General features: G+C 37.4%; 1 protein-coding gene across 2 annotated transcripts in view; it reads left to right on the top strand.

The window, feature by feature from the left end:
* vps50 (VPS50 EARP/GARPII complex subunit) overlaps positions 1-18832 on the top strand; it is a 132660-nt gene that overhangs the window by 40300 nt on the left and 73528 nt on the right. For both annotated transcript variants that reach the window (XM_057354235.1, XM_057354236.1), the window contains one exon: positions 11704-11839. In XM_057354235.1, coding sequence (XP_057210218.1) covers positions 11704-11839 — 136 coding nt within the window. The remainder of the gene's footprint in view (positions 1-11703; positions 11840-18832) is intronic.

Genomic DNA, 18832 nt, shown 5'->3' with positions numbered 1-18832 from the left:
TGCGATATGCTAATGCCAATCACTTCATTGCTGAACTTTGAACTGCATTGTGGGGATTAAAATGCAGCGTAACCGGAATGCACCAAAGGTCACGTCGCGATGCATACGCAGCACATGAATTTTACATGACGGTGTCATTATTCTGTCCCATCAGAGATCTGCGGCAGCGTCTCTCTGCTCTGATTCTGAGTGACAGTTTGAGGTAAAAGCAGGACTGTGTGTTCATGAGTATATTGTATTTAAATAAAACCTCCGGACAAAAGTGAGAAAATGGCACACTCGGATACACGATTGTTGAATGTCAGGATTGTTTACCGTCAGATTGAATGAAGCTCTCGCGCTCTAAAGTGCTCTTAGTGGATGTTGACCTTGAGCTGAACATGAGCGTTTTACAGGAGCGTGACAGTCACATCAGCATCGGTGTGGTGTTATGACTCATACCTGGATTCTAGTGTCCACTCTGGTGTTTTATCTCAACAAAATGTTATTCTCTTGATACCTTCATGTGCTGTAGAGCATCGGTTTGCTCTCTTCCATTCTCGTTCAGCAGGATGTGAATTGAGCTGTCAAGCTGTCATCTTTAGAGCTCTCTAGCTTTTATATTCTGAACTGTTGAGGAAACATACTGTAAGCGTCTGTGCTCTATGGCTATTATGCTCTGAGTAATGTGGCTATTATACTCCGAGCTTTCTAGCTTTTATACACTGAGCTATCTATTATCTAGGCTGTTTAACTCTTATTTAACCGAGGCTGTGTTATACTCACACTGAGCTATCTTGATATCATCTGAGCTCTTTGGTTAATAGACTTGAGGCCTTTTAGATATCTTGAGCTGTGAACTTATCTTAGCCGCCTTGCTTTTAAGCATTGTTGTTTTATAAAATGAATGAAATTTAGCAGCATCTATTGGTATCACTTCACCGCTCACCCCTCCCTTTCGAAGCACTACGGTGGCTGACACAGGACTAAGAATTAGGGATCCACGATAAATTATCGACCATATCGGTACCGGCTGATAAATGGTCATTTTTAATGTTATCAGTATCGGCCGATAATACATTTTAGGCCGATATATTGTAGCCGATAAATAATTTCCTCCGGTTAAACTTCTTCAGCTGCACGCTGCTCACTGTTAAAATTCACTACAGTACAGTATGTAGATACAGTATTTATGAATGTGTAAATTATAGGAACAAAAGCATATTGTTTGAATCAGACTGCTGTGTGAATGCTTTTTGTCTTGAGACCTGTTAGACGTGGCTATTAAGAACACGTTTCTGGGTTGCTCTGGAAGAACATCTATAATTTGTTTATTAAATAAAAAATATACCAGAAACGTTTGAAGGTTAAGAATCGTTAACTAGTGTAAAGTAGGCTTACGTGATTTTCACCGGAAAAAAGTGAACTACTGGTTACTATGTTTTCTGCAGTGAATGTTTTCAGATAAAAGCAGCTGTCCACTTTTTGCCTTCTGTTTTTCAGTCTTATGGAATTTTATATTCATATTTAGATACTGTATATCGGCCAATATATCGGTTATCGACTTCCAGTGTTAAAGAATTACCGGTAATCAGCCAAAATTTACATATCGGTGCATCCCTACTAAGAATCACGTTTTCGCTTTTTTGCCGAATGCGATAACGTATACGAAACACGCTGTGTAGAGCAGTTTGTCCGTATTAGTATTTATCGCTCTGAAAAGCGAGGTGTGCTATGATTGGCCAGTTAACCAGTGCGTGATTGGTCGAATACTGCAAGCGTGTGACGGAAATGTGACGCCTCTTACCATATCTGGAACATCAGGTTCCAAAGCAATTGTACTGACAGGTACACCCACCTTACTTGCGTATACATTTGGGCGGTCTTAGTCAAATCATACCACGAACTGATGTAGATTTGTGGGGGTGTGGTTACACGAGGCATTTCAGGCAGGTCTGGGTGAGCATTCGCGTTTAGATAGAATGCATCTTTTGTTCCGACACTTTAATTTTTGCAATTTTACGTGTCTAATACATGCATGGGCAACTTAGAACACACCAAAGACACAGAAAGACACGTAATCGCGCTTTAATATGCTGCGGTACCCTTGGCTGTTTTTTCTCAGAGAAATGTTATGCATATTATATTCTGTATAAATCTGTGCTTTCTAGCCATTACTTTTTTAGACGTATAACTGTCATACTCTGAGCTGGTTAGCTTTCATCTTCAAGTTGTCCAGTTCTCATTCTGTCTTTTTTTTGCTGTCTAGTTTTCATCCTCTGTGTGCCAACTTGAAATCACCATGGTGTTGGCTTTTTTCATAATGCTACGTTTGGGACTACATGGGGAGTTTTGTCAGTGGAAGTTTCAAACATGCGAGCGTTTGATTAATTCTGTCTATTAAAACAGCAGGGTGCTGCACATACATCAGTGAGTATGAGATCTATTTCAAAGACTTTATAAGCTCCATCTAAGTTACAGACTAGAAGATATACAGCTGTACACTAATGAGAGTTTTAGTACAGTATTTAGTATGACAGGTGAAAATTAACTACATACTATAACAGCTGGTCGAACATTTACATTTATAGATATTCATTTTCCCGGTGCTTTTTTCCAAAGTGGGTATTTGGTAACACTTGACAATAAGCTTGTTTATGTTAACATTAGTTAATGCGGTAGCTAACATATGAACTGACAGTGAACAATACTACAGCATTTATTAATCTAAGTTCATGTTTATTCAGCATTTTCTAATGCATTTTGTAAATCAAAAGTTGTAGGCTAAATGTTATCATTAGTTTATGCACAATGAACTGACATGAACAATTGAATTGCCACTAACTAATATTAACAGAGATTAATAAATGCTAAAAAGATATAAAGAGGGTATGCATTGATGTCACTTTCCCACGTGAACACGCCGGGACACATTCCCTTGAGTGGTAAAACACTCAGCAAAATGGCTGCATTCAATAGGAGAGACAAAGAAACCGGGACTAAAACACGCAATTATTTGCTGAAATTACAAGCATCTGGACTCGACGGTGATCCTTACGACTACCTCACGACTTACAAAAAAAAGTGTTCTTGGACACTCAAATGTTGCGCTGAATTGCGTATCCTGATATTATAACCATTCATTTTGCCCAGTTTTACCACTCAACCGGGAGCGTTCCAGCGTGTTCACGTGGGAAAGTGACGACACGTGCATACCCTCTATTGCTTATTGTTAGCATTTACTAATGTTCTTTCCACGGATCTGATCTGCACATCACATGGAAGTAAAAGCATTGCATGTAACTGTTCCATGTCCACTGCGTCCCATCAAGTCTTGGAAGAGACAGTCTGAGTGACATCTGGCGTTTTTTTTAAGTGGTTAGATCAGGACTTAAATATCTGTTCCTTAGCTATAAGTGATGTACAGAGCTGATTTAACTCGGCCTGACTTCTCATCTAAACGCTTAGCCCACATCTGTCACAGTATCTAATAATGCCAGTGCCTGAAAAACACTCAGCCAGCACTTTATTATTGATGATATAATAATTCTGGATGTTAGTCTTTATTTTGTATGTTATAGTGATCATTTAAATTTGATCACATGAAGACAGTGTTTGAAGTTTGTTTAACAAACCGGGTTAAAATAAGGTTCCATTTTTTTAACGTAAGTTAAAAAATTCTGTCATCATTTACGCACCTTGTCATTTCAAACCTGTATAACTTTCATTCTTCTGCAGAACACACAATAAGATATTTTGAAGAATGTTGGTCACCGAACAACCGCGGAACCAATTGACTTGCATTGGTTTTTGTGTCCATACAGAAGTCATTGCGTACCACTGTTGTTCGGTAACCAACATTCTTCAAAATATCTTCTTTTATGTTCTGCAGAAGAAAGAAAGTCATGCTGGTTTGAAATGACAAGAGGGTGAGTAAATGATGACAGAATTTTTATTTTTGAAACTCTCCATTCAACAGTTACTGTACTATATTAAAAAATGGACCATATATACAGTAATGCCCGTGTGACATTTCCAGTATCACATGGACGGTGTCATCCGGCCCTCACATCCAGTCCCAGAGGAACTAGAGAGCTCCGAGTGAACTTGAGTGGACCATCTGGAGTGTGATTTCTGTTTGCTTTTGATTGAGAAGACGCGGCACAGATTTGCTGACTTGACGCATTTCCAGCCTGCTGACTGCAGCAACACTGTTTTCTACTTTGTTTTCCTTCCATTGCACTTTCAAGGATAATACCACACTCATATTTGGGCGTGGGCGTGATTCGCCTGTGTTCTGAATGGTGGCCACCTATGCTGGCCGGGTCTTTACTCAGCCATGCATGCGGGTGAATGAAGGTGCGAGCTTAGCTGGAAGTTCATCCATCACAGCCACACATACATTATAGTGCCCATTAAAAATGAATGCCACCCGTGCCCTTTTAGATTTGTGTTTGTACCTTCCTTTTTATTTTTCTGTTTTTATTGGTTTCTGGCACTTTACTAGGCTCACGGTCAATCGTTTATAGACCTCAGTCAAATTGTATCTTACTGTTCTGTCCACATATCTGAATCACTGAGGTTTCCTCATGGGGTGACATACATACCTATTCTTGGCTGTCTAATCTGTCTCCTTTGAGATTAGGAAGACATTTAGACATTTCTTGTTGCCAGGCAACAATGCCTCATCTCGAACCCCATAGTAGGAAGTCATCTGGGGAGAATGGGGAATTGATTGTTTGAATGAGATAGCTGACTTCTCCTTCTGCTCACCTACAGGAGTCATTAGACATCAATGAAAATATTGCACATCTTCCTATCCGATAACGGTTGGATCAGTGCTAATCCGAGATGCTGCGCTGGTACATGAGAATCTCTCCTCACTCAAAGTTGCCAGCTGTACAGCTTTATTTAAACTAGGGATGAAGCTTCTTTAAACCATCAATCAACTTCAAGTGAGACAAACGGCTCATAAAATCATTGCTTTCGGCCCATTTCGGCAGTGTTACACCTTTTCTTCCCTGTAATACTTCCTGCACAGTTCATTGCATTAGTTGCAGACGCTCTACTGTAATGAGTTGTGTGGGATGGTTTCAATATGAGCTTATTTATCTGTTACTGCAGTATTACTGTAAGTGATGAATCACCTCCGAATGCCCAGAGCTTTTTCTGTGTGTAGCACGGGCTTAATTAGATTTATCACAGCCACTCAGGATCAGGTCGCATTGTGTTCGAGGGTGTGAATACAATAAGAGTGACTGTGTGTTTTATTCATTTGATTATTTGTTTTTTTTTATTCTCAATGGGCTGCACGAGCACTGGATGGGAGATTCAGAATGATTTTCTTGAGCAGCCTTCTCCTAAAATGGAGGGAAATGCCTAGGGTATAGATAGATCATTGAGGCTTTACTTGGAATCGCATTTGCTTGTTTTTACATGAAAAAGTTTCCTCTGACTTATGAGTAATGTTCACCCAAAAGAAAAACATTTTGTCATGGTTTAGCCACTCTCATGTCTTTTTTCAATACAGGGTCATTTTTTAGGTTATTCTAAACACGTTTTAACTCCTAGTGAATAGGTAGGTCTGTTACGGGACCTACTTTTTGTTTGGTGATATTGTTGTCATAAAACAACAATAATAGAAGTTTTCAGAATTATGAATATTTCATGCCACTGATTACATAATGAAAATATATAAGCATAGTAATGCAAGGACACCCTTTTTCAGAACTTGAAAGAAGAATGTTTAGATAATTGGAATGTACAAATTTTTATAATAATAAAAAATTAAAAAATAGTAATTTGTAATAAATAGTATTTATGAAAAATGTTTTGTTTTCAGTTTTATGGTCATTTTATTATCAAATTTATAAATAGATTTTAATTTTGTTTCATGATAATTTAGTTTATATTTATATACTGTGCTTTTGTCATTTTGTTATTATTTGTTTATTTTGTATGTTGCTATATGGGTTTCATTTAATTTAATTTTAGTTTGTATTTATTTTTCAGTTGATCATTTTTGTGCCTTATTTCAAACTTATTTCAATTTACTCCTCAGGCAGTATTTCTTATTTAAGTTGAATTGAAAACTTTTTAAAATAAATTTTAAGCCAATATTTTATTTGATTTCATTAAACAGAAATATTTCATTTTAGTTTTGGTAAACTGTAATAACCTTGGTTTACGTTTCCAAGTCGTTCTAATTTACTCTAGAAACAAAGGTTTAGTGATAAGTCAATAAAGCAATTATAGCTTTAGTTTTTGTAAACTATATTCTACATGCTGTATAACAATATTCATTTTGGGGTAAACTATCCTTTTAAAAATGAATCACAATGCTATTAAATGTCTTTTTTGTTTTCTCCCAAAGACCAGAAACATATCGTCGCTGTCGGGCGGAATCCTCGTATCTCCAAAACCATTATTTTTCAGGAAATTAAAAAAACTGCATATTTTTTTAGTTATTAAACATTGTATCGTTAAAGTTGGTATTATACCTTATATTGCTATCATATACTGTTGTGTACCAACATTAACACAACATTTCCCCAAAACCATGTTTAATCGGAGATACAAGGTTTATGACTTGGGAGTAGGGAGATACGAGATTACGCTGTCATTGATAAGAATGGTACGGACACAGACGTCGCTGCTGCCAGCAGTGTTCATCAAAGTCTGCGGTCGCGTTGAGTCTTTTGACAAGAGACGAGGCTTTAAGAGCTAATGAAAGCTAATGATTGTGGTTACATACATCTTCCTAAACTCTATTTTAAACGTTAAGAGCTATGAGTGATGCAATACCAAAATAAAATGTTAAACAGGCTGTCTAATATAGGCTGAAATTAATCTGCACGCAAATAAAGTCGGCGGTCGCGTTGAGCCTCTTGACAAGAGAAAAGGCTTCAATCGTGAACCAAAGCTAACGACTGTGGTAACATACATCTTCCTAAACTCTATTTTAAAGGTTTAAGAACTATAAGTGATGTAATACAAAAAACGATGAGCTGACTAGGCTGTCTAATAGGGGAAATTAGCCGAATCTGCTCGCAAACTTACCTTCGTGGCTCACGGGCTTCCTTCTGCACCGAAGCATTACAGCTATCGATTTTTAACAAAACAGGCCCACTCAAATGTATCTAACCTAACTATTTTCACTCATTATTGTCTAAAAAACTTTCAGTCAGGAGACGTAATGCCGAGAAGCTCCCGCGGAGTGAAGAAGAGGTGGAGTTACGAGACTTCTCAGACAGTTGAAGTGTCCAATGGAGTTAAGAGATTTGCTCTCAAGCTATTTTCAACACTATACATAGATTGGTTAACAATTTGTAAAAATAACAGACCCATATGGGGACTGACCAATAGCATCGATTTGTGAAGAAATATGAAATTGACCAAATTTGGACATAGGAGGTTTCCGCCCGACAGCGACGAAATACTGGCAACATGTCTGTGCCATCTGCTTCACAAATGTTGTTCAGATATTTAAAATTCTTACACTGTGACCTCAATCGTAGTTACCTTCTAATGCCTCAATAAAGTTGATTAGGTAAATGTTTGGCAATAAATAGTCAGAAGTTAAAAGGTTACAAGCAGCGGTACATAATTTATGGGACCCATTTGCGAGCGATTGTGTAGGGAGAAGAGATGACTATAATACATAAATTGTTCCTAAAGGGGAAACGTGTTAGCTTTTCCACAGCTGGAGGCCATGTTGCTATGTGTCGTTCCCGTTCCTCCAAAAACAGTCTTGTTGAGCCTCAAGCTGATCGTAATTTACCAGCCCCAGCAGTTTGCAGAGTTTCCAGACTCGGTTAAAAGAAAAGGCATAGACAGAGTTTTAGCGATTCACTGCTGACAGTGTTGATGAATATGTGTATGGATGAGTCTGCAATGTTGTGCCCTCAGACACGGCAAAGTTTATGTTGAAGTTTCCTGACCGCAAATCTCACCAGCCAAAGGGAGTATGTCAGGTCTTCCAAGAACTCCAATATCGCAGACGACAAAGTTAGACTTGATATAGTCTCTCATCTCAGACTGACCTGACCGGAGCTTGCTTTGTTGTCTCTATGGTATTATTTCTAATTATAGCGTTCCAAGGAATGTATGAGATTCTCTGAGATTTTGAAGGATTGATCGCATGGTAAATATTCATTAAGGTCCACAGCAGGTCGATCATTATCTCTGGTGTATTTGCAATGTCAGATTTACTGTCCTCCAAATGCCTTCGGCTTGATTTAAGGACACATACGCACATTTGAGGAGACATACTGTAATGTCACATTGTCCTGGGTTCCCCGGCAAATCCTTAGTGAGTGTGTTTGGTAGTTACTAATAAACTTGTTTGTAATATTTCTTCAGTGAACAAAAATCTTAGTGGAATGGGGTATACAGTATGCACACGGGACAATGACGTACTTCTGCTAAAATCTCAGCCAGCTAGGTCACTTCCGCACTCATAGCACTAAAGGGATTTTTCACCGAGTGATAAGGATGTGTTTAGTAAGAAAACATTCACATTTCGGCGAACCGACAGCACTATGGGTGAGCATTGTTAAGTGCCTCTGTGGTCATGCCTCTAGTAAGTGCAAGAGTTCACGTTGCTTTTTTTCCATGTATGTTGATGTACCTTGAAACGGATAGCCTGAAGTGCTTCTCCTTTTTGGTTGTCGTCGTATGGCGAAGTGTTTGAATAATTAGACTCACGTTATTGATCGTAATCCTGTGTGCATCCTGAAGCGAAACCCCATTGTTCCCTATGACGCCGGATGTAACGGCACTGTAAAAATTTCAAGTTGTTTCAACTAATTATTGTTTAGTAACTAGTTCCACAGAAATTTTACGTTCACTGAATTTCTGTCCCCAAAGTGTTACTTGAATTGTTATTTTTTAGTTGGCCCAAACTTGACTCAAATATTAAAAAGTGTGCTTGCTCAACTAGTTTTATAGTTACTTCAACTAAAGTTTTTTAATTAGTTTAATATTTGAAAACAATCAGCAAATATTCTGTCAATTAAAATTTAAGTATTTACCCCACTCTGTTACTTCAATTAATTCTTATTATATGGGAATTTTAACTAGAAAAACCTATGGAACTTACAGTATAAATAATTGCACATTGGGGTTGTTTCCAACCCCAAATATTAACTGGAATCTTTCAAGTCACAAAAAGTAAATCACACAAATAAACCAATACATAGCTTTTAATTCACGACAATCACTTCTCATATAGACTGAACATACATGATTAAGTGCTTCTGTTGACAGACATCATTTGAAACACAACATCAAACTTATTTGCTGAACTACAAAAAAGGCCTATTGAAAAAAAAACACGCAAAACAGGTATTTTGAGTTTGTGAATTCCTGCGGAGAAAATCACTCGCTGCCCTCCATTGATGCATGGCTATATCTGTGGTCTACAATAAAGAAAACATGTTAAAATATACAAATGAATTTATTTGAGAACAGTGTGCATGTGTTCCTTATCTACGTTAGGCTTGTTAGTATAGCATTTAACTCATCTTGACTATCACCTCTTCTGGATTGAGACATCCTGATCAGATCTTTAGCACAGACTTCCAAGGCTTTGTGGAAAGTTGAGTGCAGATTCCTCCAGTGATTCTTTTAAATTCTGCATAGACCTGGAAATAACATTGGATAACAGAGGAAAACATGAAGGAATAATTCACCCAAGTTCTCAAATAAATTACTCAACCTCATGCCATCTTAGTTGAATAAACTGCGCAGGCAAAAACACACAAAACAAGCCCACGTTACCCTAATATAACTTTTATATAACTATTTTTAACAATAAGTTTAATAGATTTCAGTCAGTCGCATCGAACATACAGCAACATAACGTAACGTTACACAACTTGGCTTATGAGAGAAAAAGCACAATGCCATATCTTAACTTTAAGAAAAAAATATCATACAACACGCCAAAATTACATTTAAAACCTTCATTATACAGATTTATACATTGCGTGTTATTAATTAGCAGGGTGAAAGACTTTGTTCCATTGACTAAAATTTAATTTCCGTTAATGCGTTTCTGGTCCTTGATGCTGATGGGTCAGTAGCTGATATTTAAGTTTCACTGACATGCAGAGATTTCATTTATTTAAACACTTTCAATAAACTAAGCTAATAAAAAAGTTATACATTTTTGTTGCTAAATTTGCATACTGTATGTATGTATATACTGTATGTATGTGATTCCATTTTCTATTGCTATATATTTGACAAAATCACAATTTCTTTTCAAACTATACAGCGTGGACGAATTATCTCTATGGCCTGAAAGGCACCGCAGTGCAAACGGTTGCGCTGCATGAACTTGTTTGAAATACAGCGCAACCCAACTGAGCTTGACACAAAATTCTCTTTTACAGAAACCTCAGATGACTCTGTGCTTAACCTCATGAATATCTTATTAACATCCTGACATCCTAAACAGCACTGATGAGGAAAACAGGAGAAAACTTCTCTCACACATTACCTCACCTCCCTTACATTTCCCATGGATTACATGTAGTAACAATAACTCTTAATAACTTTGAGAGTTTACGCAAAAATAAAAAGTTCTGTCCTCATTTACTCACCCTTGAGTTGTTCCAAATCTGTATACATTTCTTTGTTCTGATGAACACAGAGAAAGATATTTGGAAGAATGCTTGTAACCAAACATTTCTTGGCCACCATTGACTACCATAGTAGGAAAACATACAATGGTAGTCAAAAGTGCTCCAGGACGGTTTGTTTCCTACATTCTTCAAAATATCTTCTTTTGTATTTAATAGAACAAAGAAATTTATAGAGAACTTGAGGGTGAGTAAATAAAGACAGATTTTTTTGGGAAGGTGAACTGTTCCTTTAAAGTGATAGTTCACCCAAAAATGTAAATTCTGTCATCATGTACTCATCCTCTTCTCATTTCAAACCTGTATGACTATCCGCAGAACACAAAAGAAGATATTTTGAAAATGTTGTTGACCGAACAGCGATGGCAGCCATTCACTTGCATTGGTTTTGTGTGTCCATACAATGGAAGTCAATGGGTGCCACCGCTGTTCGGTTATCAACATTCTTCAAAATATCTTCTTTTGTGTTCTGCGGAAGAAAGAAAGTCATACAGGTTCGAAATGACAAGAGGGTGAGTAAATGATGACAGAATTTACATTTTTAGGTGAACTATCCCTTTAAGACATTTTGTTAGATTTTTTTTATTTTATTTTATTATATATTAGGTCTATAGAATGCTATGTATCTGAACAGTGAGGAAACTGTTCAACAACAATGTAAGATTAGTATTTCTCATTGCACACAACCATTTTTATTGCATTATTCCATGAAAATATGGACAAATTTCACTTAAGGTAAAGACAAAGGTACACTCTCTTCATGATCTTCATAAGTTCAAGATATCTCTTTCATTCTGGTTCAATCTGGTTTCAGTTCTGATTTGCAGTAGCTGTTATTTTATCTTTAGGATAAAGTGTCCCAGTACCACGGCTCTCATATGTCTCATATCTAGAGCCCTGACATATTTTACATCACAAGCCCGTCATCAATTTCTGCTTCTTTTGCTTACGCTCAGCCTTTTCTGCTGTGAATGAATGCAGTCTGAACGCACACACATCTCATGGTGAAACTTTAGCAACTTGTAGAAGTTGATACAGGGAGACTTAAGCAGCTCTTTTCTTTGATCTTTTTCCACAGCACATTACCCCAGACAGCTACATCCCCTGCCTAACAGACCTCTGCAAGGCATTGTGGGAGGTGATGCTCAGTTACCACCTAACCATTCTGTGGCACGATGAACACTACAAAGAAGAGGAGGCAGTTCCTGCAGCAGGCAAGTCAAGCATCCTTTGAGCGCAGTTCCAGCAACACTAAAGTCATGGGTTCACATACAATATACTGAATAAAACGATCTGAAATCTGTAAAACAAGACAGGAGTTTAAACACATTTTTTGGTGAAATTGTCTGTATTTTATTGCTTATACTGTTTTTCGGCTTGCAGGTATGCTACACAATTTGTATGAAGTTTAGAACACTTGCAAAACAGATAACTCTGTTCAAAATCATGTTTTTTTATTGTGGATTCCAATTAATATCAATCAAACTGCAGTTGGAATGTTTTGATTAATATAATAATGTTAAAAATAATGATAATCATAATAATATTTTAGTATTGTTAGTATTATTAACAAAAAAATACAGCTAACTCACACAATATAACACATTAAAAAACGGAGTTATCTGTTTTTGCATCTCTTTATTTCTGCCTCATCATATCAACCATAATGCAGCAAAAAAATATGTTTTCCGTATTATGTTTTCCTCCAAATATCTTTTTCAGTTTAAATATATTTTTACCAGTACATCGCTAAAACAAAATCCATGTTCTCAGCGAATATTGATATCCAATTATATATGAATTTCATTACTCAGCGTTTGGTCTTGTCAGCATTAATTGATGTCTCATACAGTTTTGCATATTAATTTCTCTTATTTAATGATGCATATATTTTTATGGTAAATCTAAGCAAAGATATGAATTAATATCATATTTAATATCATGCTAAGGGTATAAAAGCAGAAGGTACAGGATACTACTGAAAGAATTCAACTGCCTGCCTGACGAAAAAGGCAGATTTTCTTTGGAACCCGCGGTTCATCTTTCTGCTGATGCGTGCCTAAACGTCCTCGTATCGTACTGCCGAACCGACTGCATGACTTCTACATCTGTGTAATCATAAATTAGTTTTAGCAGTTAAGCTGGAGTTTCATTACTTCATTTCATCCCTTGATGGTTAGATTTATAAGCATTACATTTACACTTTTTACGGCCGCTGTATAAAGGAAATGGCTTTCAGGGGTGCAGTAATCGACACAGCAGTGGTCAAGGAGCCTGTGCAGGTAATTGAAAGGGGTGCTGTGCTGACAGCAAAGTGCAATGTAGTTTGTAGAGTTTGCCTTTCTGTGTTTTCCCCCGCTTCGATTTCTGAGGTCACGGAACAGTGCTGAAATAGATTGCTGCTTGTTCTTGGTTAGGGCTGACATTGGAAATGTATCGAACCATTCTAAAGTACCCAAATAACCCCTACAGAGGGAAGCAGGCGATGTTCATTTAGTAGCATTACCATCAGTAGCGGAAATGATTTTCTGGTTGTTTTTATAAATATTTAATGAGGACGTATGTTTTGATCTCTTCTTTCTGTAATCCCTCTGTTTTTAATGCTACTTTAATCCTCTTCTGCTTGTTCCTATTCATTAAATTAAGCCGTAGCTCCCCAAACTGTTTATTGAGTAATGTAAACTCAGCAGTGTACCATGTTTTGCTCCTGACCAGATCTTCCACACAGCAATTACTTTCACAAAAGTAGTCATTTTCAACTGCACTGTAAAAAATGGCTTTTTTAAAGTTATATAGTATGCTTTTTAATATTGTAAAATAACAGTGAGGATTATACTCAGCCAAGTGAAAAATCTGCAATGCAGCAAAGCAAAATACACTCAAGAATCTTACTTGCTTCATGTCAATTAAATCAAAGTTTTGGGCTCTAAATTCCTCACGTGTGTCTTTTGCTTGGTTGTCAGTGTTGTCTTAGATCATTTGCCGACAACTTGTAAAATTGTTGGTGATACAGACAGAAAAGGCAAAAAGGGTGTCATGTGCTTATTAGTTATATTTTCTGTTGAACTTGGTTAAAATAGGTTATCAAGCAGTTCAGCTGTCTTGTCCTCTCCTCTCTTGTCAGTGTATTCTTTCCACCCCCCTCCTTGACAACTCAACTTCTCTCTCTTCCTCAAACTAATTGACTTTTCTAATCGGCAGGCCTGTAAGTTACAAATCAGTAAAGGATACTCTGACAGTTCAGAGGTGTCAGATCTTGTATCGAACCGTTCTAAAGTACCCAAATAACCCCTACAGAGGAAAGCAGGCTATACAAGAGCAGACAAATCTTGCTTCTGTCATCAGTTATTTCACCTGCCTTAGGTATATTTTGACCGTCTGCCCAGGAAGATATTCTAGTTTAATGAGTTTTTTTAACGATTTGTCATTTTTAGCCACTGAGCAAAAAAAGCAAAAACGTTCTTTTTGTAACTTTTGTGCGGAGGATAATTTAGTTTTTTCAGATTCTTTATAAAAATTAGTTTTTTTGAAAAATAATCTGCATTGCTGATTTTGGGCTGTTGAGATTATTATGTCAAAAAGGAGAAAATTGTAACGACCCATCTGACCTACATTGTTTTTGTATGTGAAGTGTATGACACCACTTATCAATGACATCACTATAATAAACTTTAAAATAAATAATGGCTGAGCAGACTCGGTGATATAGACCACTTCGCAAGATGGAAACACTGGTCTAGAAGCACTTTCGGATTCATTTTTTAAGGTGCCTAAGAATTCGTGATATCTACATGCCTGCCTTTATAACTGTGCAGCTTGCGTTGTATAAAGATGCGCATGAGTTTATAACTGAGAAGCTCGCACTGTACAGATGACACACGCCTGACTTGATAACTGCCCAGCTCACACTGTATAATGAAGACGCGCCTCACTTCATAACGTCGCGGCTTGTTTAAAGAAGACAACGATGTCATCGTCCAGCACGATGTTTCACTGTAGACATCGTCCGACCCTATTCCCAATACCTGCAGAACTTCCGATGATTCGGCTGTACACGTCCGGCTGGCCTAGAACATGGGCGGGTATATGCATCATTGGGGGCGTACATCCTGACCATAACGTCACAGTCGGTGTTATGTTGGGATTGGCCTCTTTTTCAGTGGTCTTTTGCATGCACAAGATTTACATAAGGAGGAGGAAACAATAGTGTTTGAGACTCACGATATGTCATTTCCATGTACAGATCTCTTATTATTCATCAATGCCTAGGTAAATACAGTTCTCCATTCTATGGCACCTTTAATTTTTCCCACTCAAATCTTACATATGTAGTCAAAGATCCAGTGTTGAAATTAGCGGCATCTAGTGGTGAGGTTGCGCATTGCAACCAACGGTTCACTCCACCCCTCGGTTTTGGAGCACTACGGTGGCTGACACAGCACAAGATGTCGTCACGTTTCCGCTTCTTTGCCGAAGGAGATAATGTATTTAGGGAACGCTCTCTGTAGAGCAGTTTGTCCGTTTAGGGCTACTGAAGAAACAACATGGAGAATTCCATGCAAGGGGACCCGCCGTGTATGTAGATAGAAATAACTCATTCTAAGGAAACTAAAACACAACGCTTCGGCATGTAAGGTCTTTAACACATAGATATGTCTATTTTATTACATTTCTGTCCATAGATCCTCCAAAAAATTACACTTTGGACCTTTAAATCTTAAAGATATTTATTTAACATTTTGATTTGGTTATAAATGTTCTGTTGGTTGTATTTTGTTCAAACCTGTCTGTAGTCTTAAGAAACGCAAACAATTTGGACCAGCTTTATTTACGTCTTCCGAATTGGTCAATATGTAAGAAAATACAATCTTAATGTAATACAAATTAGCTTTAAATTTAAGTTGTGATGCCAAAATAAGATGTAGCATATTGTCTATTAAACACTGTGTATTTTATAAATAGAACCTGGAAGTTTGGTGTGTGTGTGTGTGTGTGGGCGCATCTTTATGGAGTGAAATACATTCTACAGTAAAATTCATTAAACTACAGTACAGTACAATAACCCTAAGCTGAATTGTGCTATACATACAGTTCCTATAGCTTATTATCTACATTTTATTTAGAAAAGTGGTGATGGTTTTACTGTGGTTGCTGTATTCCCTCATATGATTGTTTTGTTCTAGTTATTATATTCTTCAAATGGAAGGTTAGGTGCTTTGAAATAACGATTTTCACATCACAGCCTTGCAATGTCAGTAACTGCTACTGAGACATATATTTGTAATCCAAACACCCCAGACAAACAGCGGGTTTAAATCTAGTGAAATGAGCCCAGCAATTTGTCACTTGCTAGACAGCTCTGTGTGCCAGACCATTTTCTCATAACTTCTTTGTTTTGTAACAATGCATATTTAACTTGACCAGCATCCCTTGAGGATTCATCAGAAAGATTTAGAGGCTGCGCTTGTCCTCACACACTGCGAGCATGTCCTTGACTTTGGTCTGTAGGAGGCGCTCTTACACACATTGAGTGGAGATTCAAGAGCAGGTGCAAGCTGATGTGTTAACCAGAATTTTGAAAGGACTGTGACGCCCAGTGAGACGTAAACAAGATTTTCAGATGAATATCCGCGATCGTTCATGCGAGACATATAAGGGATAATGTACAGGCAGCCGGTTGTTATCGCAGAAATAAGCCCCGACAGTGTGTTCAGGACTGAATAACACTGAAGGGACTTTTGTGATAACAGCCGGCTGCTTGTACATTATCCCGCTTATTACCCGACTACTTCCCACATGAGAAAAAAACTGGACATAAAATGTGAATTTGAAATGTTTTATTAGCTCATTTTTACTGAATGCAGATCTTTTGCGAGGAAAAGACGTTTAGTTTCGGTTTTAAGGTAAGAAATGACATTCAAATGCCATGAATGTGCAATTTGGTTCAATCCTTTGTACATATAGTGTCATATATGATATTAAAAGACATATTTATATCTAATTTGTCAAAACCGTGTTACCGTGTGTTATTAGTTTTGAGAGGTTGTTATCTGGGAATAACGAACCTGCAAATGTCGCGACTGGCCAATCAGAATCAAGCGTTCCAACAGCTGTGTAATAAGAAATCTGAAGGTTGTTTGTTTATCCATGTTAATAAAATTGTAAACTACAATAGCTCATTTATTTGAAAATACCATGTTGATATTGAAGTGATAGTTCACCCCAAAAATTTAAATGATTTCATCATTTACTCATTCTCTTGTCATTTCATCCACAGATCACAAAAGAAGATATTTTGAAGAATGTTGTTAACCGGCACCCATTCACTTGCATTGGTTTCAGTGTTGGGTGTAATTAGTTACGACGTAATTAGTTACTGTATTTTAATTACTTTTCCCATGAAAAAGTAAAGTAAGGGATTACTCTGTATTTTTCTGTAATTTAATTACAGTTACTTCTGATGTCATTAAACTAAATACTTTGTGTAAAATGTGTTTGTGCAATAGTGGATTGACACCAAAATTCAAAGTCTAACTTTAAAATCCGTGCTTTAATGTATAATTCTCACATTTGTAATACTTTGGTCAGTTAATAATACTACTTTATGTAGTTTAATATGATTTATTTGAATGAATGAAAAGAGCCTTTCATGTCTATCCATGAAACACTTAACTAATCAAGGTTGATATAGAAAGTAATTAGTAATGAGTAATTAAATACATTTTGGAGTGAGTAATTTGTACAGTAATCTAATTACACTATTGAATATGTAATTAGTAACTAGTAATTGATTACTTTTTCAGAGTAACTTGCCCAACACTGATTGGTTTTGTGTCCATACAATAGAAGTGAATGGGTGCCGACGCTGTTCAGTTAAGAACAGTAAGAACTTCTTTCTGCAGGAGAAAGAAAGTCATAAAGGTTTGAAATGACAGGAGGGTGAGTAAATGATGAAAGAATTTTCATTTTTCGATGAACACTTTAATGCTAATACAGTAGAACGTAATGATATTAAAAGTGAGATGGCATTCCCCTAAAGAGCATTTTTAGAGCCGCTCGTGAGGATCATGATACGGTCGGTTAAATTGTAAATTAAAACATCTTTATTCGCGTGTATCGTAGTTTATATTCTGTTCCGCTGTGAGCGCAGGATATCACGGGGCCAGCATGCTTAAGTTCTTACAGGGACGTATGTCCGTAACATCGAATAATGCACCAATCCCTGTGTCAAATTGACAATTACACTTCTCGTTGCATACGATTGCGTGCAGCATTCATCTCCGTCGGTGTCAAGAAGACTTTACTTTTTTACCTGGCAGGGCCATCAACAGGTAAATTGCCTCCGCTGGCCTGTGACTTGCTTGGCTATCTAATTTCACAAGGTGCATAATCACAGACAAACCACTTGTGGAAAAATTGAGCACGCCAGTCAAAAGGAATATCCATTAGAATCCAAGTCGGGATTTTTTTTAGATAAATTCTTTGCGCTTTAGATTAATGGCGTCTGTGACCCTACTTCATTTAGATGCTGGGAAAGCCCAGCTGCTCGCTCTTGGGCACACGTGTGTGCTTGAGGAAGCACGGACCGAGATGTTGTAACTTTGCATGAAGGTGCTGCTCCAGAGGTTTGGCTTTATTGAGTGCGAATGAAGAAATTGCCCTTAAGCTTGTCAGAGAGATGTGGGAAAGATGCTTTCTCTGAACGAGGCACTAAATCTTCATTTGGTTTTTTAGACATAACAAATTCAGCCGTTTGTCGGCGGGAGCGGAAGGTCAAGTGGGAATGAGAACATTCAAACGTGAACATTTTATTGAATGCCTCCCTCAGGTCACAGACTAGAAACAGATGTACTGGGCAGTTTTGAAAGACTGACCGTGTGATTTCTGTCTTTTTATTGTTTCTCTTTTGCTTGATCCTCTCCAAGCTCAAAATCGCTATTTGCAGGTTCGGAAACTCGGGGATGCTGGATGGGTTTTTTCGGATGTCACAGATGTCCTCAGACATCAGTCTTTAGACGAAAAGTTCTCCTAAAGGCAGAGTTTCTAAAGTCACAGAAGGTCAGGTTTCAAATGCTCTCCAAGCTGTGTGTTTTCTCTACGGGGTAAATAGAGGGTTAGGAATGTTTTTTTAGACCGCACATTTAATGAAGAGGCCAGATAGCTGACCTGGAATCAGACAGAGCTCTGAGTTTAGACCTGAGGAGACT

This window comes from Triplophysa rosa, linkage group LG16 (genome assembly GCF_024868665.1).
Source record: "Triplophysa rosa linkage group LG16, Trosa_1v2, whole genome shotgun sequence".
Classification (NCBI taxonomy): domain Eukaryota; kingdom Metazoa; phylum Chordata; class Actinopteri; order Cypriniformes; family Nemacheilidae; genus Triplophysa; species Triplophysa rosa.
This window is presented reverse-complemented; position numbering and strand designations above follow the sequence as displayed.